Here is a 20,685-nt window from a genome sequence, read left to right as displayed (position 1 = left end):
CATGGCAACAGATGCACATGCATAAACACATACGCATACACTTGGGAGCTAAAGCTTCTCACTCAGGAGTACAACTTAAGCTGGGAGACGTGACCCGTCTCCAAGCCCCTTCTTGAATAATTTCCTTCAAACAGCGGTGAGGCCGGAAAGGCCCAGGCAGGAACAGCACCTGTGACAGCAGCCGGCAGAAGCGGAGCCCCTCCCGCGACAGACACAGGCCTGGCGGGCTCTCGGGCGCCTTGATCTGGAGAGCAAGCTGGTGGCTCCTGGGCGCAGGCGAGGCAGGCACACACACACACACACAGCGGAGGCATCCGTACGCCCAGCAACACTAAAATCACCATTAACACGCCCCCTTCACACTGAGTGTTGTTTCCAAAGAGAAGCGTGGGATTCGAACATTCATGAGAGCGAGCCTCGGGCAGAGGTGAAAAGGCCGGCAGGCGGGGAGAGGCGCGGGTCCAGACTGTCCATCGGGCGGCGTAAGAGTTCCTCCACGTGCCGGGCGACGTCCATGGTCTCATCCAGGTCAAATTCTCCATCCTGGTCGAGGACGGGGTCAGGGCTGGGAGCGAGGGAGAGAGGGAGGTCAGAGGGAGCTGAGCAGGCCGCTGGCCCCCTCCCCTCTCAGACCACAGTCTCATGGGAACAAGACTGGCTCTGGCTGGCCGCCCCCGCGAACCCCAAGCTGAAAACATCAGTCATTGGCTCGTTGAGAGATACTCAAGTTCTAGTCTCAACGCTCATTGCCATATTGAGTGGGCTCAGAGAGTTTCTCTCCCTTGTCTCCCCGTCCCTCTCCTCTGCAAGACACGGTTGGGCCAGTCAGTTCTGCCCACTGTGACACCATTCCACTCAACCATGGGCTCCATTTGCTAAGCACCTACAACGCGCTGGGCCTTAGCCACCTGTATGGTCGGTATTTGCTCCACTTTACACAGGGAGGCTCAGCCATGTTCGGAAACCCACTCAGGGCCACCTGGCTGGCAAATGGATTCAGGATTGGAATTCCAGTCTTTGTGACTCTCAAGCCCGTGGTCGTCCCAGTGCAGCCTGTGTCTCCCAGGCACCCAGACATCCAGTTGGAGCCACCCACAGCTCAGAAGAGAATTAATTCTCTGCCCTGGGAACTCCACAGAGGAGCAAGTGATACCCCGTTTCCCTCCAACTCCTAAGAGCAACCGCCCCATCCGTAGCTCACCTGAGCTAAATGGTTACCTGTACTCTCTCAGTCCTGCCCCCAATCCCGTGTGGTAGGTATTCTTGCCTCCATTTTACAGATGTGGAAACTGAACATCTGGGAGGCTCAATCATTTTCCCAAGGTCACGCAGCTGGTCAGAACCAGAACAAGGACCCTGCTATATGTAGCTTATGTTCTATGCTTTTTACTGGCTGATCTCCCTCGCTGCACCTGGGCACATGCTGGAGCCCGGCCTGGGTGGTCTCAGACCTACAGGAGCTCTGGGTCCCCTTGCCCACCAGCCCTCCCGGGGCCCAGCCTGAGGCCAGGTGCCCACTTCCTTCCCGCGGAGCCCCATGAGAACACAACCTACTTCTGGGGATACATGTTATAATGAGCCTGGGGGCACACGGCTGGGGAGGGGGCCTGGTCCATGTAGGTGGCGCTGGCCCCGGCAGAGTCTGCAGACGCACTCACAAACCTGCAGGAGAAACACAGCAGAGCCTCAGTGGCCTCCGGGCAGCAGCTGACTTGGGGAGGGGGGGGGAGCATTTTTACACCTTTTTGGGGTATAGAAGGACAAAGTGCCCACTGGGCCTGGGACTCCAGCTCCCTGGGTCCTGGTCCCACTGAGACTAAGCCCAGTTCCCTCTCCAGGGCTGAGCCAGGCTTCGGGGGGAAGGGTGGGCTGGGCCACGCAGGGCCTGTGAGTGGGAGGAGCAGCGGTGAGGGGTGAGGGGTGAGGGGGACCGGGGGAAGAGAAAGGAGGCAGGAGGAGACCAGAGCTGGACCCTGGGTACTTACTCAGGGACCACTTGCTTGATCTGTGGCTTCACGTATCCGTCCACCGCTTTAGCTGCCGAGAGGGGAGCGTGATGAGAACCTGCCTCTGGGAGCTCCCAGGCAGTGGAAGCCCATGGCATGCAGTCTGCCTCCTACCCACATCACTGTGGGGCCTCAGCGGGGATGAGATTTCCCACAGATTCCTATAAACACTTGCCGATGGACCCCTCGAGGGCCACCCAGACCCCTGGCTCCAATCTCATCCTTTCTCCTGCTTCCGTTTCTGGCCCTCTGCTCTCCCTCTCCTCACCCCACTCTGCCGAGGAAGCAGAACCAATGCCTAGCAGCAAACCCAACAGTGGACTAGGGACAAGTTGAAGAGGAAAAATCTGTCCATTTTGCTTCCCACGTTCAACTCGGGGGCAGGTTTGAGGGTGGAAGCCGTGAGAGCAGCTGATTAAGATGGGAGTCGTGCATTATGTGTGGGTATGATTATCCTGGCTCGCACTGCCTCCTGACTTCCTCCAAGGGCACAGAAGTGAGAATCCACCCAGCTTTGCACTTTGCAGAGAAGAAAGCTGGGTCAGAGGGTTTGTTTTCCCTCTCAGCTGCGAGACCTGAAATCCCCTCCCCGTGCTCCACACCAAGCCACCGACCAAGCCCACGGGGGGAAATGGCCCCTGGGTTCTTCCTGGGGAGTCCCAGCTGCCTCGCCCCAAGAGCTTTGTCCACAGGCTGCGGAAGGGCCCAGGACGCACCGAGCACAGGGGTGTAGTACTTGGAGAAGACCTCATCCTTGGGCCGGTCGGGAAATACGTAGATGAGATAGCTCAGGTCCCCCAGCCGGTCAGCCAGTGACCGGATGGAGAAGTCCCGTGTGGTGAACGGCTTCAGGTTCCACAGGTTGCGGTCGGCTGTGAAAAGGACAAGCTCATTCCCACCACCCACCACCCTCAGGAGGAGGGTCAGGGTCATGGGGTTTGAGATCCAGCTTGTAGAAACATCTGGGTTTTGACTAGCCTGCTCTGCAACCCTCCACCTTGTCTTGCACTCCTTGGCACAGGGCAAGCAACTGACCATGGGAACACTTACCCAGCGAACCAAGCAAGAAGATGCCAGCAAGGCCAAGTGAGGGCAGAGAAGGGAGAACTCAGAACCGCTGAAGAACTCCCCCAGCAGCTCTGGAGGCTATGGGGCCAGTGAGCTTAAGTTCTCCACGACGGTAAATGGTAGAAAGGGAATGTATTTCTGAGCAACACTCTTTCCCTACTTTGAGTTCAGTTTCAATCTTTCCCCTGGGGAAAGCTTCTAAGGATGCAGACCTGATGGGGAATGGGGAGCAAGGAAATGGGAGCTGGGGCACTCACGAGAGTCAAACTTCCAGGCAATGGTGATGCCCCCGATTTCGGAGTCGCTAAAGCGCAATAAAAAGGTCCCATCGGGCTTGTTGATGAGCAGGTCATGGGCCTGTTGCTTGTTCACAAAACCTAGGATGGCCCTGGGTGCATGGAGCATACAGCGTCACTACCAGGCCAGCATCTTCTGTACCCGGAGCCCATGGCCTCCCAGCCCCCGGGGCCCCCCGCATTCCTCACCCGTCATTCCAGTGGGGCTTGTGATGCTTCTTCAGCACCTCCATGACCCCATCGAACCACTGCCAGAAGGTGTAGTTCCAGCCCAGCAAGTTCTCCTGAGAGCCCCCAGGAAACCCCAAGTCAGGGTTTGCGGTCCCGTCATCACAGGTGGCCCAGGAAGCAGTCCATGCCCTCTTGTCCTCACGCACACCTCTCCCAATTCCTCGCCCTACTCGCCCCGCGCTCCAGCGGTCCATACACGGACACAGCCCCCAACCCATACATAGCCTCAGGACGAGACACTAAACCCGCCTCTTGCCTCTCAGACACAGGGGTGGAGGTAGGAGGTGCCCAGAATTGTCTGAGCTGGACAAGACCTCCAAAATCGTTTCTGCCCCAATGGGCAGATGGGGAAACTGAGGCAGAGAAGGGAAGGGCCTGGCCACTTAGTTAACAGATCTAGGACAGGGACTCAAGGATCGGCACTCCCAGCCCTGGGTTCCTTCCACTGTCCTGCTTTGGCTCTCAGAGCTACGTGCACTTTCCTGCTGCCCCTGCCTCCATTCCCTGGGGTATTAGCCCCCGTCCCTCCTGGATGTGGGAGAGGGCAGGGCGGGGTGGACGGGGCAGTGCTGACCGAGGCCAGTAACCCGTCTGTGAGGTGGGGAAAGCCGGGCAGGGCACAGGTGGCCCTGGGGCAGGCAGCTGGTGGCGGGTCCCTCACCCTGTTGAACTGGGACCAGGACACGGACATGCCATTATAGTCTTCAAGGTGGCCACTGCTGTTGTTGAACAGCTTCTGAGCCAGGAACACGAGGTTCTCCTTGGTCAGGCCCCGGTTGCTCTGCACTTCGGCCTTGAATTTCATGTTGAGCGCCTCACACAGCTGCGGCCACAGCACTTTGTCGGGCACGGCGAAGGGCACCCTGCCCTGAGACGGAGAGAAGAGAAAGCAGACTGACGGAGTAGGAAATATTCACACACACACACACACACACACACACACACACACACACACACAGATACCAAGAGACAGAGGCGGCTAAGAAAGATCCAGAAAAGGAGACACAAACACAAGAGAAAAAAGGGCAGGGCAGGAGGGCGCCTGGGTGGCTCAGTCGTTAGGCGTCTGCCTTCGGCTCAGGTCGTGATCCCAGGGTCCTGGGCTCAGCTCCCCTGCTCAGTGGGGGGGCCTGATCATCCTGCTTATCCACCCCCCCCACGCGCTTTCTCTGCACGTGCTCTCTCAAATAAACAAAATCTTAAAAAAAAAAAGAAAGAAAGAAAGGCAGAGTGGCAGGGGCAGAGGGGTGGGTATATGGCGATAAGAGACCCAGACCAGGAGTCTGGGATAGAGATCAGGGACCCAAACCATGAGTGGACAGGAAGATCAGAGACCAGGGCCCAACGGCTAGGCTCACAGACCTAGGAAATCCCCTTCCGGAGACGGGAACCCAGACGGAGGCTGAGGACATGCCCCAGGCAGCACGCTCCCGTGAGCTGCCCCTTACCTCACCTCGGCTCCCGTGTGCCCTGGGGTTGGCGGGGGACCACCCAGCAGGGCCCCAGGGGGTTGGGGCTGACTCACAGAGACTCCTGGGGCATCAGGGGCTGAGATGGGGGTCCCCCGAGGACTTACCGGCTCGGCAAAGGCATTGTCCCACAGCACGGTGGCGGTCGCATTGTGGTCCTGGCTGCCGTGAACGATGACAACCACGGGAAGGGACAGGGTCTACGGGAGTCAAAGGAATGAGTGTAGAAGGCACACGACCGCCATCTCACCCTCACTTAGCCCTCATTCCTCACCCACGATCCCACCCACAAAACCTCCCAATCAAACCAAAGCAAAATTCAACAACAACAAAAACCCCCCACAGCCTCGTTCTTCTCGGCCCATTACCTAAGTTCACTGTGGCTGGTGCGAGATTGTAACCTAGCAAGCAGGCACCAGCAGAGTGAAAGCAGGGTTTCAGGTAGCCCCCTGGGCTAAATGGGCCATGACCGTGTGAGGATTCAGAGCTCTCTGGCTTTCCCAAACCAGTCAGGTGGCCTCGGGTAGGTCTTCACCTGTCTGGGTGACCTGTAGGGGATGGGAGAGTGAGGCCTCACCTTCACCTGGAACACAAGCTCATTGCTGCCAACACTGAACTGAGACTCAAACAGGACCGTGAACTTCTCCTCCGTCACGGATTCAGCGCCCCTCCGGTCAGCACGCTTAATCCTCTTTAGCGACTGTGGGGCCGGGGCGGGGGGGGGGGGCGTGCGGAGGGGGATGAGGAGAAAGCAGCTGGTTACAGGGACTCGGCCTGGGCAGACGATCCCCCCGCCGACCCCAGGGGTCAGGCCCTGGGCTCACCATGTTCCGGAAGTGCGCGCTGAGGGTCCCGGTGGCCTGGTGATACTCCATCACACAGCAGTTGTTCAGGATCTCGCCACTGCACTCGCTGGGAAGGAGAGAGGAGCCCCATCGCCATGCGGGCCCCAGGAGGATGGCTCTGTGCACACCCTGGGCCAGGTGTTCATGCCGGAAAGCCCAGCCAGCAGCCCCTGCCCCTGCCCCTAAGAGTGTTCCCTTCTGGGCGCTGGGGTGGCTAAGTCGGTTAAGTGGCCAACTCTTGCTTTTGGCTCAGGTCATGATCCCAGGGTCCCGGGATCAAGCCCCGAGTTGGGCTCCCTGCTCAGTGTGGAATCTGCTGTCCCTCTCCCTCTGCTCCTCCCTCTGCCCCTCTCCCCTGCTCAAACTCTCTCCCTCCAAAAAAAAAAAAAAGAGCGTTCCTCTCTGTGTCTCAAGCCTAAAGGGTAGAGCAAAGTTTTTTTCTAAAAAACTTTAAATAAAAAAATTTTAAGATTTTTTTATTTTTATTTATTTGACGAGAGAGAGACAGCGAGAGAGGGAACACAAGCAGGGGGAGTGGGAGAGGGAGAAGCAGGCTTCCCGCCGAGCAGGGCGCCCGATGCGGGGCTCGATCCCAGGACCCTGGGATCACGACCCAAGCCAAAGGCAGATGCCTAATGACTGAGCCACCCAGGCGCCCCTGGGTAGAGCAAATTCTTCAAGGGTGGTCTCTGGGTCTCTATTATTAAATTGTCATTAAATTATCTATCGTTAAAAATTCCTTCAGCATTGAGATTGATGTGGGGGCCCCCAGGGCCCCCTGGCAGCTTCTAGTGCAGTTAAAATAAAAACCATGACCACAGCCTACAAGGACCCCATGGTCAAACCCTGCCCGGCTCCCTGGCCTCCATGGGCTCCTCTCCCCTCACCCAGAACAAGTGAGTCATGCTGCCTTGTCTGTTTGCTGAACACGCAAACTCGGTGCAACCTCAGGACTTTGGCACCTGCTCCTCCTGTTGCCCCAAACACCCTTGACCTTCTTGTTTAGGTCTCAACTCAAGCATCTCCTCAGAAAGGCCTTCTGCAGTCACTCATGTGGTGAGGCAACATCTATCCGGATGCCGTGATATCACTGTTTCATCTTCTCTCTAGAGTCTTTCACTTTTTGACATTGCTGGATCAGATCACTACAAGCACGTAACCGTCTCCCTCCGCAGCCCAAACGTAAGCTCTAAGAGCACGAGCACCTCTTTGGCTTCTTTATCATCCTATCCTCAGATCCCAAGGTAGGCTCTCAATACACTTGACCCAGTCTCCCACTTCACTCATTCACTCCCTCATTCATTCACTCACTGCATCCTCGGTGGCTGGCCTGCTCTGATCCCTGGATCCCACCCGGGGTTCTCCAGCCACATACACCTTCTCTGCGCTCTCCTTTCGGAAAAGGCCCATGTTCTCTCTGTCTGAAGGTCTCCCTCCCCTCTCTCCCCACACCCTCGCACGAGCTACTCCCACTCAGCCTGCATCCTGACACTGTCGTTCTGCCCCCCCGCCACCATGACCCACTTCCACAGTGCCCTCGGTCTTCCCTGGCGCACACTACATTTCTCCCGACTGCTGCTGGCTCTGCTGGGCTGGGCGAACTCAGAGCCAAGGACTGTGTGGATCGCAGCTCTTCCCAGTCCTCGTGATGCACAGGTACTCGAACAAGCCAGCTGTGCAACCCATGTTGACCGACTATGGGTCAAGAGGAACAACGTGTACACAAGGACAGACAGAATGAACTGGAGGGACACTGTACCACGGCTGCAGGGAGTGAGGCTGAGCTGCCCCCATCACCCAGGACCCTAGTTAAAGAAGAGACGGGACGTCCCAGTCCAGAACGTAGGGAGGGGAAAGGCAGGGACAGGGGCCCACGTACTTGCGGGTGTTCTCATTCTTGAGCAGCGACTTGGCCTGCTGCTCGCTGATGATGGTGGCCTTCACCTGGGGGGGGTTCATGTGCACGTTCAGCTTCCCACCCACCAGCAGGCGCACCGTCGCTGCAAACTTGGTCTGGGTCTTCAGGACCTGAGGGGGCTGCTTCTCAATGATGAAGGTGCTGCGGGGACACAAGTGACCAGACCACACATGGCGCCGGCTCAGGCCTCCCCTCCCACGTGGGGAGGCCACCGGGGCTCAGGAGGCAAAGGAAGGGCGCACGGCACAGCTCCTGTGCCCAGGGAGGCCCCTGAGAGTCAGAGGAGGTGGTGGGAGGGGAGGCAGTGACATGACTGGGCAGCCGACACAGGCTGTGGGGGGACAAGGGCAGTCCGCGGAGCGCCCACAACACGCACTGGGCAAGGTCAACACCAAGCAGCCGTTGCCACTGAGGACAGAGGGGGATGGGGGCCCGAGACAAAGGAGACAAGGACTCCAACGAGAGCCCCCACCCCCACCCGCGGCTACCCCGGTGGGCAAAGCACCCCTGCCTCCCCCCGTGCAACCACCCGGGGGCCGGGCGTGGCCGGAGGCAGCAGTCACCTGGTCACCAGGGCTGAGATGATGTCTGTGATGGTGGCATTGACCTCAGCCAGCATCTCTTCCACTGGGCCGGGGATGGGCAGCTGCTGACAGAGGTGCTCAGCCCTGCGGATCTGCTGCCGGTTCTGCCAGATGATCTCGGCCAACTTCTCACACCTGCACGGGAGGCCCAGGCCACAGGGAGGACAACGGCGTCACCCCGCCCCCCAGGCTCGAGGCCGAGGGGCTCCAGTCTGGGGAGAACGCCCCAAGACCCAGCTCCACCCTCACCCTGCAAGGCTCTGCACCTGAGCCGCCGCTCCTGCCCACGGAGCAGAGCAGAGCACCCCGCCTGGCAGGAACACGGGGGCGCGGGGCAACACCCCTGACCCGGCTCCACTCCGCCTGAGGGTCACTCTGCACACCCAGCCCTGCCCCCCTCCCCAGCACAGGGACGCCCTTCCTGGGCAGGTGGCACACGATGGGGGCCCCCAGGTCAGCCTCAGGAGCCAGAAGCCCCGGTGAAGGAAGCCTCGCTACGGGCCAGCGCGAGCCAGCTGCTCGGGGAAACGCGGGCGGCGGCAGGAGCAGCTGGTGGTGGCGCTCCTGCCCCCCCAGGCCGCCCCCCATACACCATTACCAGGACTGCAGCACGTCCAGGCTGCCCTCGGGGGGCCCTCCGTTCCCGGCCAGCTGCTGCCGCCGCTTCCACTGGATCAGCTCGTCGTCCAGAATGATGGTCTGCTGCTTCCGCAGCAGCTGCAGGGTCTTCTGGTGCTTCTCGGCCAGCTCCTGAAGGCAGGCGGGGAGAGCAGGCCCTTCTGGGCTCCCAGAGAACAGCCCTCACTCGGGAGGCAGGGCTGGGGACCAGGCCCCGGGCACAGGCCCTCCCCTCTCCCAAACCTGCACTGCCTCACGTGCCCCCCACAGGAAAGAGGGATCTGGCCTCCAGCTCTCCTGGGGCCCGCTCTCTCCCTGGCCCTAGCCCTCTCTCGGGCACCCCGGACGGCTCAGGATGTGGGCCTCCGAGCGTGGGAGGGGAGGACGCAGATGCCCCTTACCACGCGGTACTGCTGCAGTGTCTGGGCCTCGCGCTGCAGCCAGGCCTCCAGGGACACCTGCTTCTGCTGGAGGGCCGTCTCCCGGCTCAGCCGCTCCTGGGGACTCAGCTGGGCCAGCCCGCCAAACTGAGCTAGAGGGGGGGACGGGACACCCGTGATCATCATCCCCCAGCTCCCTGCAGGAAGCCCAGTGGAACACACACACCTCTTTGGGAGGCAAGACCCTCAAGGGGCTGCCCAACACCTGACCAACGGCAACTTGGGGTTCTAGCAGCCAAGGGTGCCAGACGTGAGCGGGCTCTGGCCCTGGCCTCTCGACTTTGATCTCCCCTTCAGGGAGTGTGCAGATGGAAGCCTGAGGGCACAGCTGAGGAGGATCCTGCCCCGAGGCCTCCCCTCCCACCTTAGTCCGCACAGCTGCCCGCCCAGACCTCCCCACGCCACACGGGGGTCCAGCGCGGAGCCTCGCTGCCTGGTTCCGTGTGGGCCCTCACCGTTTACTAACTGGGGGAACTCGGGCAAATCATTTCACTCTTCGGGGCCTCAGTCTGCCCATGTGCAGAAGGGGAGAATCTCGGCCCCTGCCTCAGTGGGTCGCTGAGGAGTAAGGAAGTGATGATCCACAAAGGGCTCAAGGAACCTCCCGGCACGCGGGCGCTCTAGGTGAGAGTTAGTCCTTCCTGGGGAGTGGCTTCCGGGGCGGGTTAAAGGGTGACAGAGACCAGCAGCTGCTCAGTCCCACCCCACATGGCAGGGCCTCCTCAGGGGAGCCCCTGCCCCGCAGGCTCTGTCCCGCCCCCGGAGCCCAGCAGCCTCTTCTCTGCAACAAGGGGTTTCTCTAGGTGCTGGCGGGGGCCTAACGTGTTGGTTTGTCCAGGTCGGGTGACCGTGAGCTCGGCTGACCGACCGGAAGGAGACAGAGAGGCACAGACAAGGGACAGACAGGGACAGACAGGGACAGACGGAGAAGGCGGGGGAGAGGGAGGCAGCTTCTCGCCACACTCGCGCTGGGACTCTCATCCATGGCAGGAATAGGGAGTCAGGGAGGCCTCCCTACCCTTCTACAAAAAATCTATTATGAAATACTTCAGACCCAGGGAAGGTAGAAAGAGTGATGCAAGGAACGCCTGTGTTATCAGTAACCCAGCTTAAGAAGCCACAGTGAAGGCCACCCGTACATCCTTCCCTGCTTGCAAACCCATCCCTGCCTCCAAAGGTAACCGCTGTCCTCCGTGCTGGGATTAGGACGGCCTGCCCATCACCTTGCTGAACATCCCAGTGTCCTCACCTGGGCTCAGACAAGGAGATGTGAGCATCAGCCTGTCGTGGTCGAGGGCCATGTCGCACCGACCGAGGCCCTGCCTCATGGACACACAAGCTGGGACAGACTAAAGCAACTCCTGACAGCCAGGGCAAGCCCAGCACTAGAAGAGAACTGGAAATACAAGGTTCTGATCTCACGGCCGGGGACTGAGAGAGAAGACTACCGTCCAGCCGTGGCACACAGCAGAGTAGTCCTGAGGCCACCTCAGAAATCCTGCCACCCACAGGGGGGTGCCGGTGATCCCCCCACCTGGGCCCAACCTCCCTATGTGAGTGACCCACTTAGGTCTCTCCTGCCACTTTGCAGAAGCTTCTGGGAGGGAGGTCAGGAGGTGTGGGGCAATTCTCTGCTCCATGGAGGGAGCTGAGCCTTCTCTTGCACAAACAGAACAATAGTCTGTGTTTCCGATAAGTGAACTTGATAAGTGAGGCTGAACTGACGTTGCATGATGGGTATAAACCCAAAGCAGAATCTAACCCAAACCCAAAAATCGGAAACAGAAAACCCAAGAATAGGACTGGAAGTACTATCGACCATCAAAGGCTTGGGGCAGAACCGACAGCCCGGAGGAGAGCGTGCGACTTCTGCTCAGGTCCTGATCTCTGGGTCCTGGGATCGAGCCTCGGGTCAGGCTCTGTGCTCAGTGGGGAGTCTGCTTTTCCCTCTCCCTCTGCTCCTCCCCTGCCTCATTCTCTCTCGCTCTCAAATAAATAAAATGTTAAAAAAAAAAAAAAAAGAACTAACAGCCTAAATTCTCCTGTTCCCTAATCTAGGAAGAGGGCCACCCTTTCTCTGGGGTCAGTCCAAGATGGATTCAGAGGAAGATATGCTAGAATCATCCCACCAACATTTACTCAGCACCTACTATGATTCTGGCAATGTGTTGAGGAATTCAGATATGGGACACACCCACACGGCAGGGTGAGGAGAGCTTCAGTAGTTAAATTAAAACAGCATAGGGGCACCTGGGTGGTTCAGCCAATTAAGCGTTGGACTCTTGATTTCTGCTCAGGTCATGATCTCAGCGTCCTGAGATGGAGCCCTGCATGGGGCTCTGCACTCAGCGGGGAGTCTGCTTCTCTCATTTTCCTTCTCTCTCTGCCCCAACCCCCGCATGCTCTCTCTTTCTCTCAAATAAATAACTAAATAAATCTTTAAAAGAAATAAAACAGCATAACAGCATTCTAAAAAAAAAATTTAAATAGGTTTTAAAAAGGGAGGAAAATGACTAAAAATTTAGGGAGAAAACAGAAAATAAACATTAAAATGTAGATCTCAATGCAACTGTATTAAATAGTACGTTAAATATTAGTGGACTAAACACCTCAATTAAAAGCAGAGATCGTCAGGGGCACCTGGGTGGCTCAGTTGGTTGGGCGAATGCCTTCGGCTCGGGTCATGATCCTGGAGTCCCAGGATCGAGTCCTGCATCGGGCTCCCTGCTCAGCGGGGAGTCTGCTTCTCCCTCTGACCTTCCCCCCTCTCGTGCTCTCTCACTCTCCCTCTCTCTCAAATAAATAAACAAAATCTTAAAAAGAAAATGCAGAGATTGTCAGAATACTCATAAAAGCAAGACTCAACAATATGGTATCTACCTTTTAAATTTTAAAAAACATGTTATCAAGATATACTATGGCTTATTTTTTTTTAAAGATTTTATTTATTTATTTGAGAGAGAATGAGAGATAGAGAGCACGAGAGGGAAGAGGGTCAGAGGGAGAAGCAGACTCCCCGCTGAGCAGGGAGCCCGATGTGGGACTCGATCCCGGGACTCCAAGATCATGACCTGAGCCGAAGGCAGTCGCTTAACCAACTGAGCCACCCAGGCGCCCTATATTATGGCTTATATAGAATAAGAAGGCTGTAGTGGACTTCAAGACAAAAAGTATTACCAGAGATCAAGAAGGGCATTTCATAGTTATTAAGGTATCAATCAATCAGCAAGACATAATAATCATAAACTTATATGCATCTAATAACAAAGCTTCAAAACACACAAAGAAAATATTTACAAAAATAATTGGAGAAGCAGACATTTCCACAATAGGAGATTTTGATCCTCCTTTTTCAGCATCTGATAGAACAATCAGGCGGCCAAAAAAAAAAAAAAAAAAAAATCAGTGAAGACAGAAACCATAGTGGTTCTCAACATGTGGACCAGGGATCCCTAGAAGGTTCCCAAGAACTTTACTAGGAGCCTGCAAAGCCAAAACTGTTTTTATAAGGTCAGAAGACCTTACTTGCCTTTTTCTCTTTCGATCTCTTAAAGGAATACAGTGATATTTTCTAAAGGTTGCAAGATATGTGATATTATAATAGATTGAAAGCAAGACCCAGCTATCTCCTATTAAGCTTCACATTAAAGAGATGTGTAAAAATCTAAAGCAATGCTTCTTGCTAAGTTTTGTTTTGGAAAATACAGATGTTGGTTTTTTGGTTTGGGGGACTTTTTGAGTAAAACTCTTATGTTAACATTATTTAACTTAAAATTGCTACTTTTAAATGAAAAATTGTGAGACATATATTCTTTTAAAGTCCACAAGATACATTCACCAAGATAGAGCATACACTGGGCCATAAAATATGTCTCAACAAATTTAAAAGAATTGAGATGGGGCGCCTGGGTGGCTCAGTTGGTTAAACAACTGCCTTTGGCTCAGGTCATGATCCTGGAGCCCCAGGATTGAGTCCCACATCGGGCTCCCTGCTCAGCAGGGAGTCTGCTTCTCCCTCTGACCCTCTTCCCTCTCATGCGCTCTCTCTCAAATAAATAAGTAAAATCTTAAAAAAAAAAAAAGAAAGAAAGAAAGAATTGAGATCATACAGAGTATGTTCTCTGACAATAGTGGAATTCAATAATAAAATGCAAATAAAATCAATAATGATATGACATATGGGGAAAAAAACCCAAATATTTGGAAATTAAACAATATACTTCTAAATAATGTATGGGCCAAATAATTATTCAGAAAAGAAAATATTTCAAACTGAATAATAATGAATATACAGCATAGCTAAAATCATGAAATGCAGCCAAAGGATTGCTTAGAAGGAAATTTAAAGCTCTGAATATATGTATCAGAATAGAAGAAAGGTCTAAAGTCAACGACGTATGGTTTTACCTTAAGAAGCCAGAGAAAGAAGAGCACAAGAAAAGGCAGCTTGACACTTCCTATTCTCACGAGGATGGGCTAGAACAGCTCTGGGGTCAGTCTGGAGTTGGGGGAAGATGGACCATGTCTCAAGACTCCTCAAATTGTATCAGGAGTTGATTTGTTCTGAGTTAAATTTTCTTTCCCCACACACTTATCATGACAGCCACTGGCAAACTACGGACCTAGGAGACAGGAGAATTTTCCACTGTAACCTCCTCTTCCCAGTTCCATCTCCTATCAGGGAGGCTCAAGAAGGGGCACTTCTGGAGTTCCACCTCTCCCCAGCCTGGTTCAACCAGGAGACTCCCAACCTAAGTCCTCCCTCTAAATGGGGAACACTTTGTCCATATTCATTCAGTCATCGAGATACTCACTGAATCCCTACAATCAGGGAGAGAATATTGTTTAGTAAAGTACTGGGATTTTATGACATATCTCTGAGATCTGGTTCCGCAACTTATAAGCAATCCAGGCCACATTACTTGCTCTCCTGGAACCTCAGTTGTACCATCTACAAAATAGGGATAATAACAGCTACCTACTTCCTGGGGCTGCCGTAAAGTTTGGATTGAAAAACGCATGCAAAGGGCTGAACCTGGAGCCAGACCCATAGCAGGGGCTCAATAACAGGGAACCATTACTTCTCCAAAGCTTTGGGTAAGGCTCTGTGGAGACAGACACGGACAGAGCCCCAGCCTTGCAGGAGCACACAGAGGGGTCCTCACTCTAGCCCTCATGACACACACTGCCTGCCCCGGCTGCGCGGGCCTCACCCTGGATCCTCAGGCTCTCCTGATATTGGATGATGAAGTACTCTTGAGTCTGCTGAAGCTTCTTCAGTTCGTTCTCTGTGTCCTGTGTGACCAGTCGCAGCTCCTCAAACGTCTGGTTGATCTGGAGGTGTTTCTGGGACATGGCGTCAACCAGGATCCCAGCGGGAGAACTCCCCTAGGGACATATCAGGGGGAGAGTGCAGGCAGCAGTGAGCTGAGCAGTGAGGATGGAAGGCAACCTCAGGCTTCGGGGAACGCTAATACTACAGACCCCAAACTCCAAATCTAGAGTAAGATGGGTAACTTGAGTCGGAAGGATAGTCATTTACCAGAATTGGTGTGGAGTTGGAAAGAAGGAGGGGAAACAGGTGAGCTGGAGGATTAGGACAACTTCATAAAGCACAGTAGAAGCTTCTGTTGTAGCTCTGGCCTCCACCTGAGTCGCCCAAACAGGGTCCACCTAAGCTCTCTCTGGAGAGACTAGAACTCAACACATGCAGGAGCGACCTAGATTTGCCTACTAAAGATGATGACCGCTTCATTCCACATTCGTTCACCGATCCAATGCCATGGACCATGTGAGGTGCTGGGGACACAGTGTGGAAGAAGGCTGTGTGAACACACATCATCCGTGGCCTCACTCAAGACCTTCTCGTAACTGAGGGAAGTTACAGGGGAGGTATAGATAAGGCCATTTAAGTGACCTGGCCTGACCTGGTCCTTCAACATCTGGCTGAGAGGAGACCAAACCTTCAGGGCCTGTCCTGTAAACTCTTCTCAGAATAAAATCCAAACTCTTTCCCACAGCTTCCAGTGCCCTAGCTGAGAGCTTCTGCCTACCTCCACCCGCCCCCAGCACCACTGCTGCCCAAGCACACCAGGTACTTTCTGTTCCTTGAATACACAAACATGTTCCTGCCTTAGGGCCTTTGCACTTGTTGTTCCTTCACTCTGGAACATTCTGGCACCAAATCTTCCTAAGGCTGGCATTTCAGCTGGCACCTTTTCAGAGTGACTTTCTCTGATGGGCCGATTTCAAATAGCACCACCCTTATCTGAAAGTGTCTTGTTCTGTTTTTATTTCTCTCTCGTCTGCCTCCACGCACTAGGATATAAGCTCCCAAGTGCTAGAACCTTGTCTGTCTTGCATGCCGCAGAATCCCCAAGGGGTAGCACATCATAGGTTTTCAAGAGCAGCTTGATGGTTGGGAGAAGGAACGATTTCCCCCCTTACCAAGACAACACCTATGCCCTAGACAGGTGTTTCTTAATTGGAGCTGAACTCATTTGTATATTTACAGATAGTTCTGTGGTGGCAACAAGTCAAGGGATACAACAGTTTTCCTGCAAGACTCTTTGTGACCTGGCTTCTGCCTCCTCTCTGGCTTTACCTATTGGGGTTCCCAAGTTGGCTCCCTTCTCCCCAATGCCACTGACTACTTGCAAGGCTTCAAATGCGTTAAGACGGTTCCTGCCTTCCTGGCCACACTCCTGTTACTTTTGCTCATCTTTCCTTCTTCTTCCCCCTTTCCCCCTGTGGTTTAGACATCCCTGTCCTCAGGACACCCCCCCCCGCCAGGCTGCCTTAGTCTGAGTTGGGTACTTTTTCCATATATGGCCCCTTAGTACGCAGCTCACCCCTAGAGAATCTATCACTGCTTGAATTCCTTTCAGGTGGGGACCAGGCCTTTATCTGTTTCTCTAGTCCTAGCCCAGTGTCAGACACCACAGGACCTCCATAAATGTTTACTGAATGAACTGTAAAATTCCTGAAATCAGCATCCACAGCAATAAATAAATAAGCTCCAGGCACTGTTCCGTGGTCTTTACCTATGTGATGTCACTTTATGAAATTCATCTTGCTTTACTCTAGATAAAATAATGTTTGTCCCATTGTTCAAGCAGATGTTCAATGCCTTCATGATTACAGAGCTCGGGGGATGAGTCCCTTTCTGCCTCTCTGGGCCTCACCTCTCTGAGCTTGCCAGGGTGTCTCTTCTGACACAGACCTCAGCTCCATCTCTCCTCACAGACCACCAGAGAACATTTCTCATTTCAACCCTAGCACCATTTATTAAACGACAAATACTTTTTCCTGGTGGTTTGTGATGCCACGTCTAATGCGGGTTGAATTTCCAGGGGCGTGCGTGTGTGCATGTGTGCGTGCGTATTTAGGGTTTCCTCTTCTGTTTCATTGGTCTGTTTGTCTATTCCCGGCCCACACAGTATCTCATTTAATCCTGACACTAATTCTATAAGGTAGGTACCGTTACTAGCCCCATTTACAATTGAAAAAAACAGAGGCTCAGCAAGGTTAAGTAACTTACTCAAGTTTCACAGCTAGTAAGTGATCAAGCTGGGGCCTGAGGAGAAGGTACAGGGACTGGACCTGCCATGTGCCGTTGCTTCTCACACTTGCCCATGTCCCTTATTTCCCTGGTGCTCTCTTGTCCGCATTCATAAAACACAGTTGTGTCTGGAGGAAAGAGGTATGTGGAAGGACTTCCCAGCTCCTCGTCGCACACCATGGGACACTCACATTGTTGGCTTCTCGCACCAGCCTCTGTTCATTGTACAGAATATGTCGGATGCAGCGGACCAGCTCCATGGGACAGCGGTCGTACGTGTTCTGAAAGAATCCCAACAGCAGTTACGATTGGCCACCCCCCACCCGCCACTCCTATCATGCCCCCCATGGTGCCCTGTGGCCCCCCCCCCCCCCGACTTCCTCTCCTCCAGCCTCTGCCTCAGCTTTCCTCAGGAAACCTCAGGAACTGTTACCAGACACCTCTATCTCTCCTTGACTCAAGTTCCCCTCCCAGATCTTCATATTTGGTTTGCAGTGCATCAGAAACCCAGTTTACAAAGTTTCCAAAGTGCTTCCAAACTACTATCTCCTTTGACTTTCAGAGCATAGATACCCTGACATCCGCAGAAACTATTATCCCCATTTCGCGGATGAGAAAACTGATGCTCAGAAAGGTTAAGTACTTGTCCAGAGGCAAACAAGTGAGCAGATGACTTGACTTGGGGCATCCAATGCCAAGGTCAAGGTACTTTCTACTGCTGCCCTGGCCTTGGGTTCCTATTTTGCCTTCCTCTTCCAGCTTTCTCCCATTCCCTCCCTCTTCTGGGATGGACTTTTTATTTCCCTGGCACCCTGCTGCTTGTATTTAAGAAGGGTTCTCTGAGAAATACAAATAAGTTCCAATAAATGCCTGACTGTGATTACCACCCACACCCCGGTCCTGGTTCCACAAAAACTTCCTCTCTCCCCATACTCTCCCTGCTACCTCCCCTACCCCCGCCCCCTTGCCCCAGTGAAGGAGAAGGCACATCTTACAACTACATCCTTCATTCAAGGCTCCTTTATCCAGCTCTTGCCTCCAGGGCAATTCTGCTCCTCTTGCACCTTTAAAAGAGTCCTAGGAGGGATGCCTGGTTGCCTCATTCCCTCATTTCTAGGAGCTTTTGGTCTTCCTTTGTCGAGCAAAGGACTCTTGACTCAGTCTACCTCCATCCCTTTTGCTTGATCTGTTTAGAATGCCACTTCACCCAACCCCCCTCTGTTGGGGACAAACACACCCCACCCCTTGCTTTGTAGTGTGCTAAAAAGGAACCTGACAGGTCTGATTAGAAAGAGGGGGTGAGGGAAATTGAAAAGCAGAAAAGTTACCGATTAGCTCAGGGTCACACGGTGAGTCAGTGACCAGGCCAGGAAAAAACCTAGGGGTTCTGTTGCTGGAAAGAGAAGGCAGACACTACTTTCCTGCAGATGACCCTGCCTACACACCCACCTGGAGTTGCGTGGCATAGTGCCCCAGCTTGATCTTCAGTAAGAACCCATCTTCCCCGACTTGGTGCTCCGCCTTCTTCTGCAGCTCCTGCACCAGACCCTCCAGGAGCTGAGTGGCCTGGGCTCTGTCCTGGGGATTGTCCAGGTCGATGGCATCCCTTGGGGCAGGGCAGGGGAGAGAAGACTACTGTGGCCTCTCCTTGGGCAAGGAGGTCAGGCACCAAGAAGGAGTGGGAAATCCCCGGCTCCAGGCTAAGGGCACTGCAGAGCCCACAAGACTTGTTCTGGGCAACTCCACAGGCATCACAGTCTAGAAACACCCCCTCTCCCCTCCCAAGGTCCCCTTTCCCTGTTCCCCTTTCCCAGGGACACCACCCCTTCTGCAGAGAGGGACAGAAAGGACTAGAATCACACCAAAACACAAAGAGAAGAGCTAAAGGTCAAAGGGCCTGTGTGGTAGGCTCCGCAGACGGCGGCTCAGGGCTGGGGGACTTACCATGGCTGGCTCTCGATCCACTGCGCCAAGTAGTGCCGAACCTCGATGGGGAAGTGCTGCCCATACAGCACCTGCATCTGGCGCAGCGCATCTCCCTGCAGCTGCTGGGCTTGGATCCAGCCCGCCATGTCCGTTCACCTAGGGCGAGCGGAGGGCTGCAGAGGAGGCTCCTAGACAGGAGAGAGGGCTGGGCCTGCCTCTGACCCTGCCATGCCCACCCATCCCTGGACCGCTATCAGGCCAGGCCCCTCCCCTCCCACAGACACGCTTTCCTGTGCGGGAAGAAAGACGGTGAGGAGGGGAAGGCCGCCCTGCCCTCCAACAAGGAACCCGCTGAGGCTTGGGGAGGGGCTCCTGAAAGTCAGGTGCCCTCCCCCTCTTCCTCTCCCCTCGCCCCACCGGGGCTTCCCCAGAGGGGGGACAGCTAGAAAACTGAAAGAGAAACTTGACTCGGAGGCCCACGGGCCCTCTGGGGAAGGCTGCAAGAACCCCCCCCTCCCACACACACACACACACACCCCGCCTCGAGCCCCGAGTCCCAATTTCTGGGCTGGGGGTCGGGTGTTATTCCAGCCCAAACTTAGGGCACCGATGGCTCCCACCTAAAGGCTCGGTCCCCGCCGGCACGTGGGTGGGGTGGTTGAGGAGGGAGGGCTGGGGAGACAGACGCTGTGTCTACGGCGGCGCCCCCCAGCCATGCCCCCACGGTCTCCCACTGTCTGGCCCGACAGCGCCCCCTGCTCCCCGCGGCCCCCTCCCTCCGTCCGCGTCCAGCGTCCCGCGCCCCGCGCCCGGCGTCCGCGCCAAAGCTCCCTCTCGGTCCGGGACACCCGACCCCGCGCCCCGGCCGGCCGTCGGGCTCCGGGTCCCGGGGCGCGGGGGCCCGGGGTGGGAGTCGAGGGCCCCATCTCCGCGCGCGCCGCTCGGGACGCGCTGCCGGGTCACCCACCTGGTGGCGCGGAGCCGTCCGGCGGCGGGGCCGGCTGTCCGCCCCGCGGCTCTCGCTCCCGGCCCGCGCTCCCGGAGGCGGCGGCGGCGGCGGCGGCTGTTACTACAGGAAGGAGCAGAGAACAGCGATTTCCTCCTCGAAGGTCAGCTGCCTCCGATAGACCATACACAGCGCGCGAGCTCTCGCCAACACCCCTCCCAGCCTCTGTCGCTCCCTCCCTGCCTCCGCCCTCGGTCGCTGGCTCCCTCGCGAGTGCGCAGCGGCGGCAGCGGCCAGGCCCCTGGTGGCGAGGCTGGGCGGCGCCGCGCCTGGGGGCTGCCCCGACGGCGGGGTCCCCCGGGAGTCCCAGGCAGCCCTCGCCCGCGGGCCCCCGACCGGCGGGCAGCAGGCGTTGGAGTGGCCGGGGATGGGGGTGGGAGAGCCGGGAAATCCCGGGCTCTGGAAATCCCAAACCAGGGCCTGTTTTCTCACCTGTAAAAAGGGAGGAGGGTAGGGTTGGACTAGCTGGAGATGCCTTCCAGCTCTGCGTTTGTCATCTTTTGAGTCTCTAGATTAAAAAAGTAAATGTAAATGTGGGGGGGGGGTTGGGGACACAGCTTTTGTGACCTCAGAGGCAAAGCCCTAAGGAGGGGAAAGACTGGGGATTCCAGAGAAGGCAGCTCACCACCAGGGCACCACCTCCCCTCCTTCCATTAATCCCACCACCCTGCACTTGCCTCTGCAGTGGAAACAGGAAAGAACCTTGGCAGTCTTAAG

The 20,685-nt window shown here is 55.5% G+C and overlaps 2 protein-coding genes across 3 annotated transcripts in view; one reads left to right on the top strand and one right to left on the bottom strand.

Annotated features, from left to right (window-relative positions):
• STAT5B (signal transducer and activator of transcription 5B) overlaps positions 1–20,685 on the top strand; it is a 111,293-nt gene that overhangs the window by 10,519 nt on the left and 80,089 nt on the right. The window lies entirely within an intron of this gene.
• Positions 253–20,074, bottom strand: LOC112815686 (signal transducer and activator of transcription 5A). 2 transcript variants are annotated; one of them, XM_073889537.1, is made up of 19 exons: positions 19,930–20,074; positions 18,981–19,118; positions 18,486–18,642; positions 17,228–17,317; positions 14,689–14,863; positions 9,437–9,567; positions 9,016–9,167; positions 8,397–8,552; positions 7,795–7,974; positions 5,895–5,982; positions 5,648–5,770; positions 5,178–5,270; positions 4,263–4,469; positions 3,560–3,654; positions 3,332–3,462; positions 2,723–2,878; positions 1,986–2,037; positions 1,555–1,662; positions 253–565 (listed from the first exon to the last, which is right to left on the bottom strand). In XM_073889537.1, exons 2-19 carry the CDS (start codon positions 19,106–19,108, stop codon positions 403–405), a joined length of 2,385 nt encoding a protein of 794 aa, XP_073745638.1. In that variant the 5' UTR covers positions 19,109–19,118; positions 19,930–20,074; the 3' UTR covers positions 253–402. The 2 variants fall into 2 exon arrangements, with proteins under 2 accessions (XP_073745638.1, XP_025717570.1); XM_025861785.2 differs by having other exon boundaries at positions 18,981–19,150; positions 19,930–20,068.

This window comes from Callorhinus ursinus, unplaced genomic scaffold (genome assembly GCF_003265705.2).
Source record: "Callorhinus ursinus isolate GAN/ISIS: 27379988/994484 unplaced genomic scaffold, GSC_fseal_2.0 scaffold108, whole genome shotgun sequence".
In the NCBI taxonomy this organism is placed as follows: Eukaryota; Metazoa; Chordata; class Mammalia; order Carnivora; family Otariidae; genus Callorhinus; species Callorhinus ursinus.
This window is presented reverse-complemented; position numbering and strand designations above follow the sequence as displayed.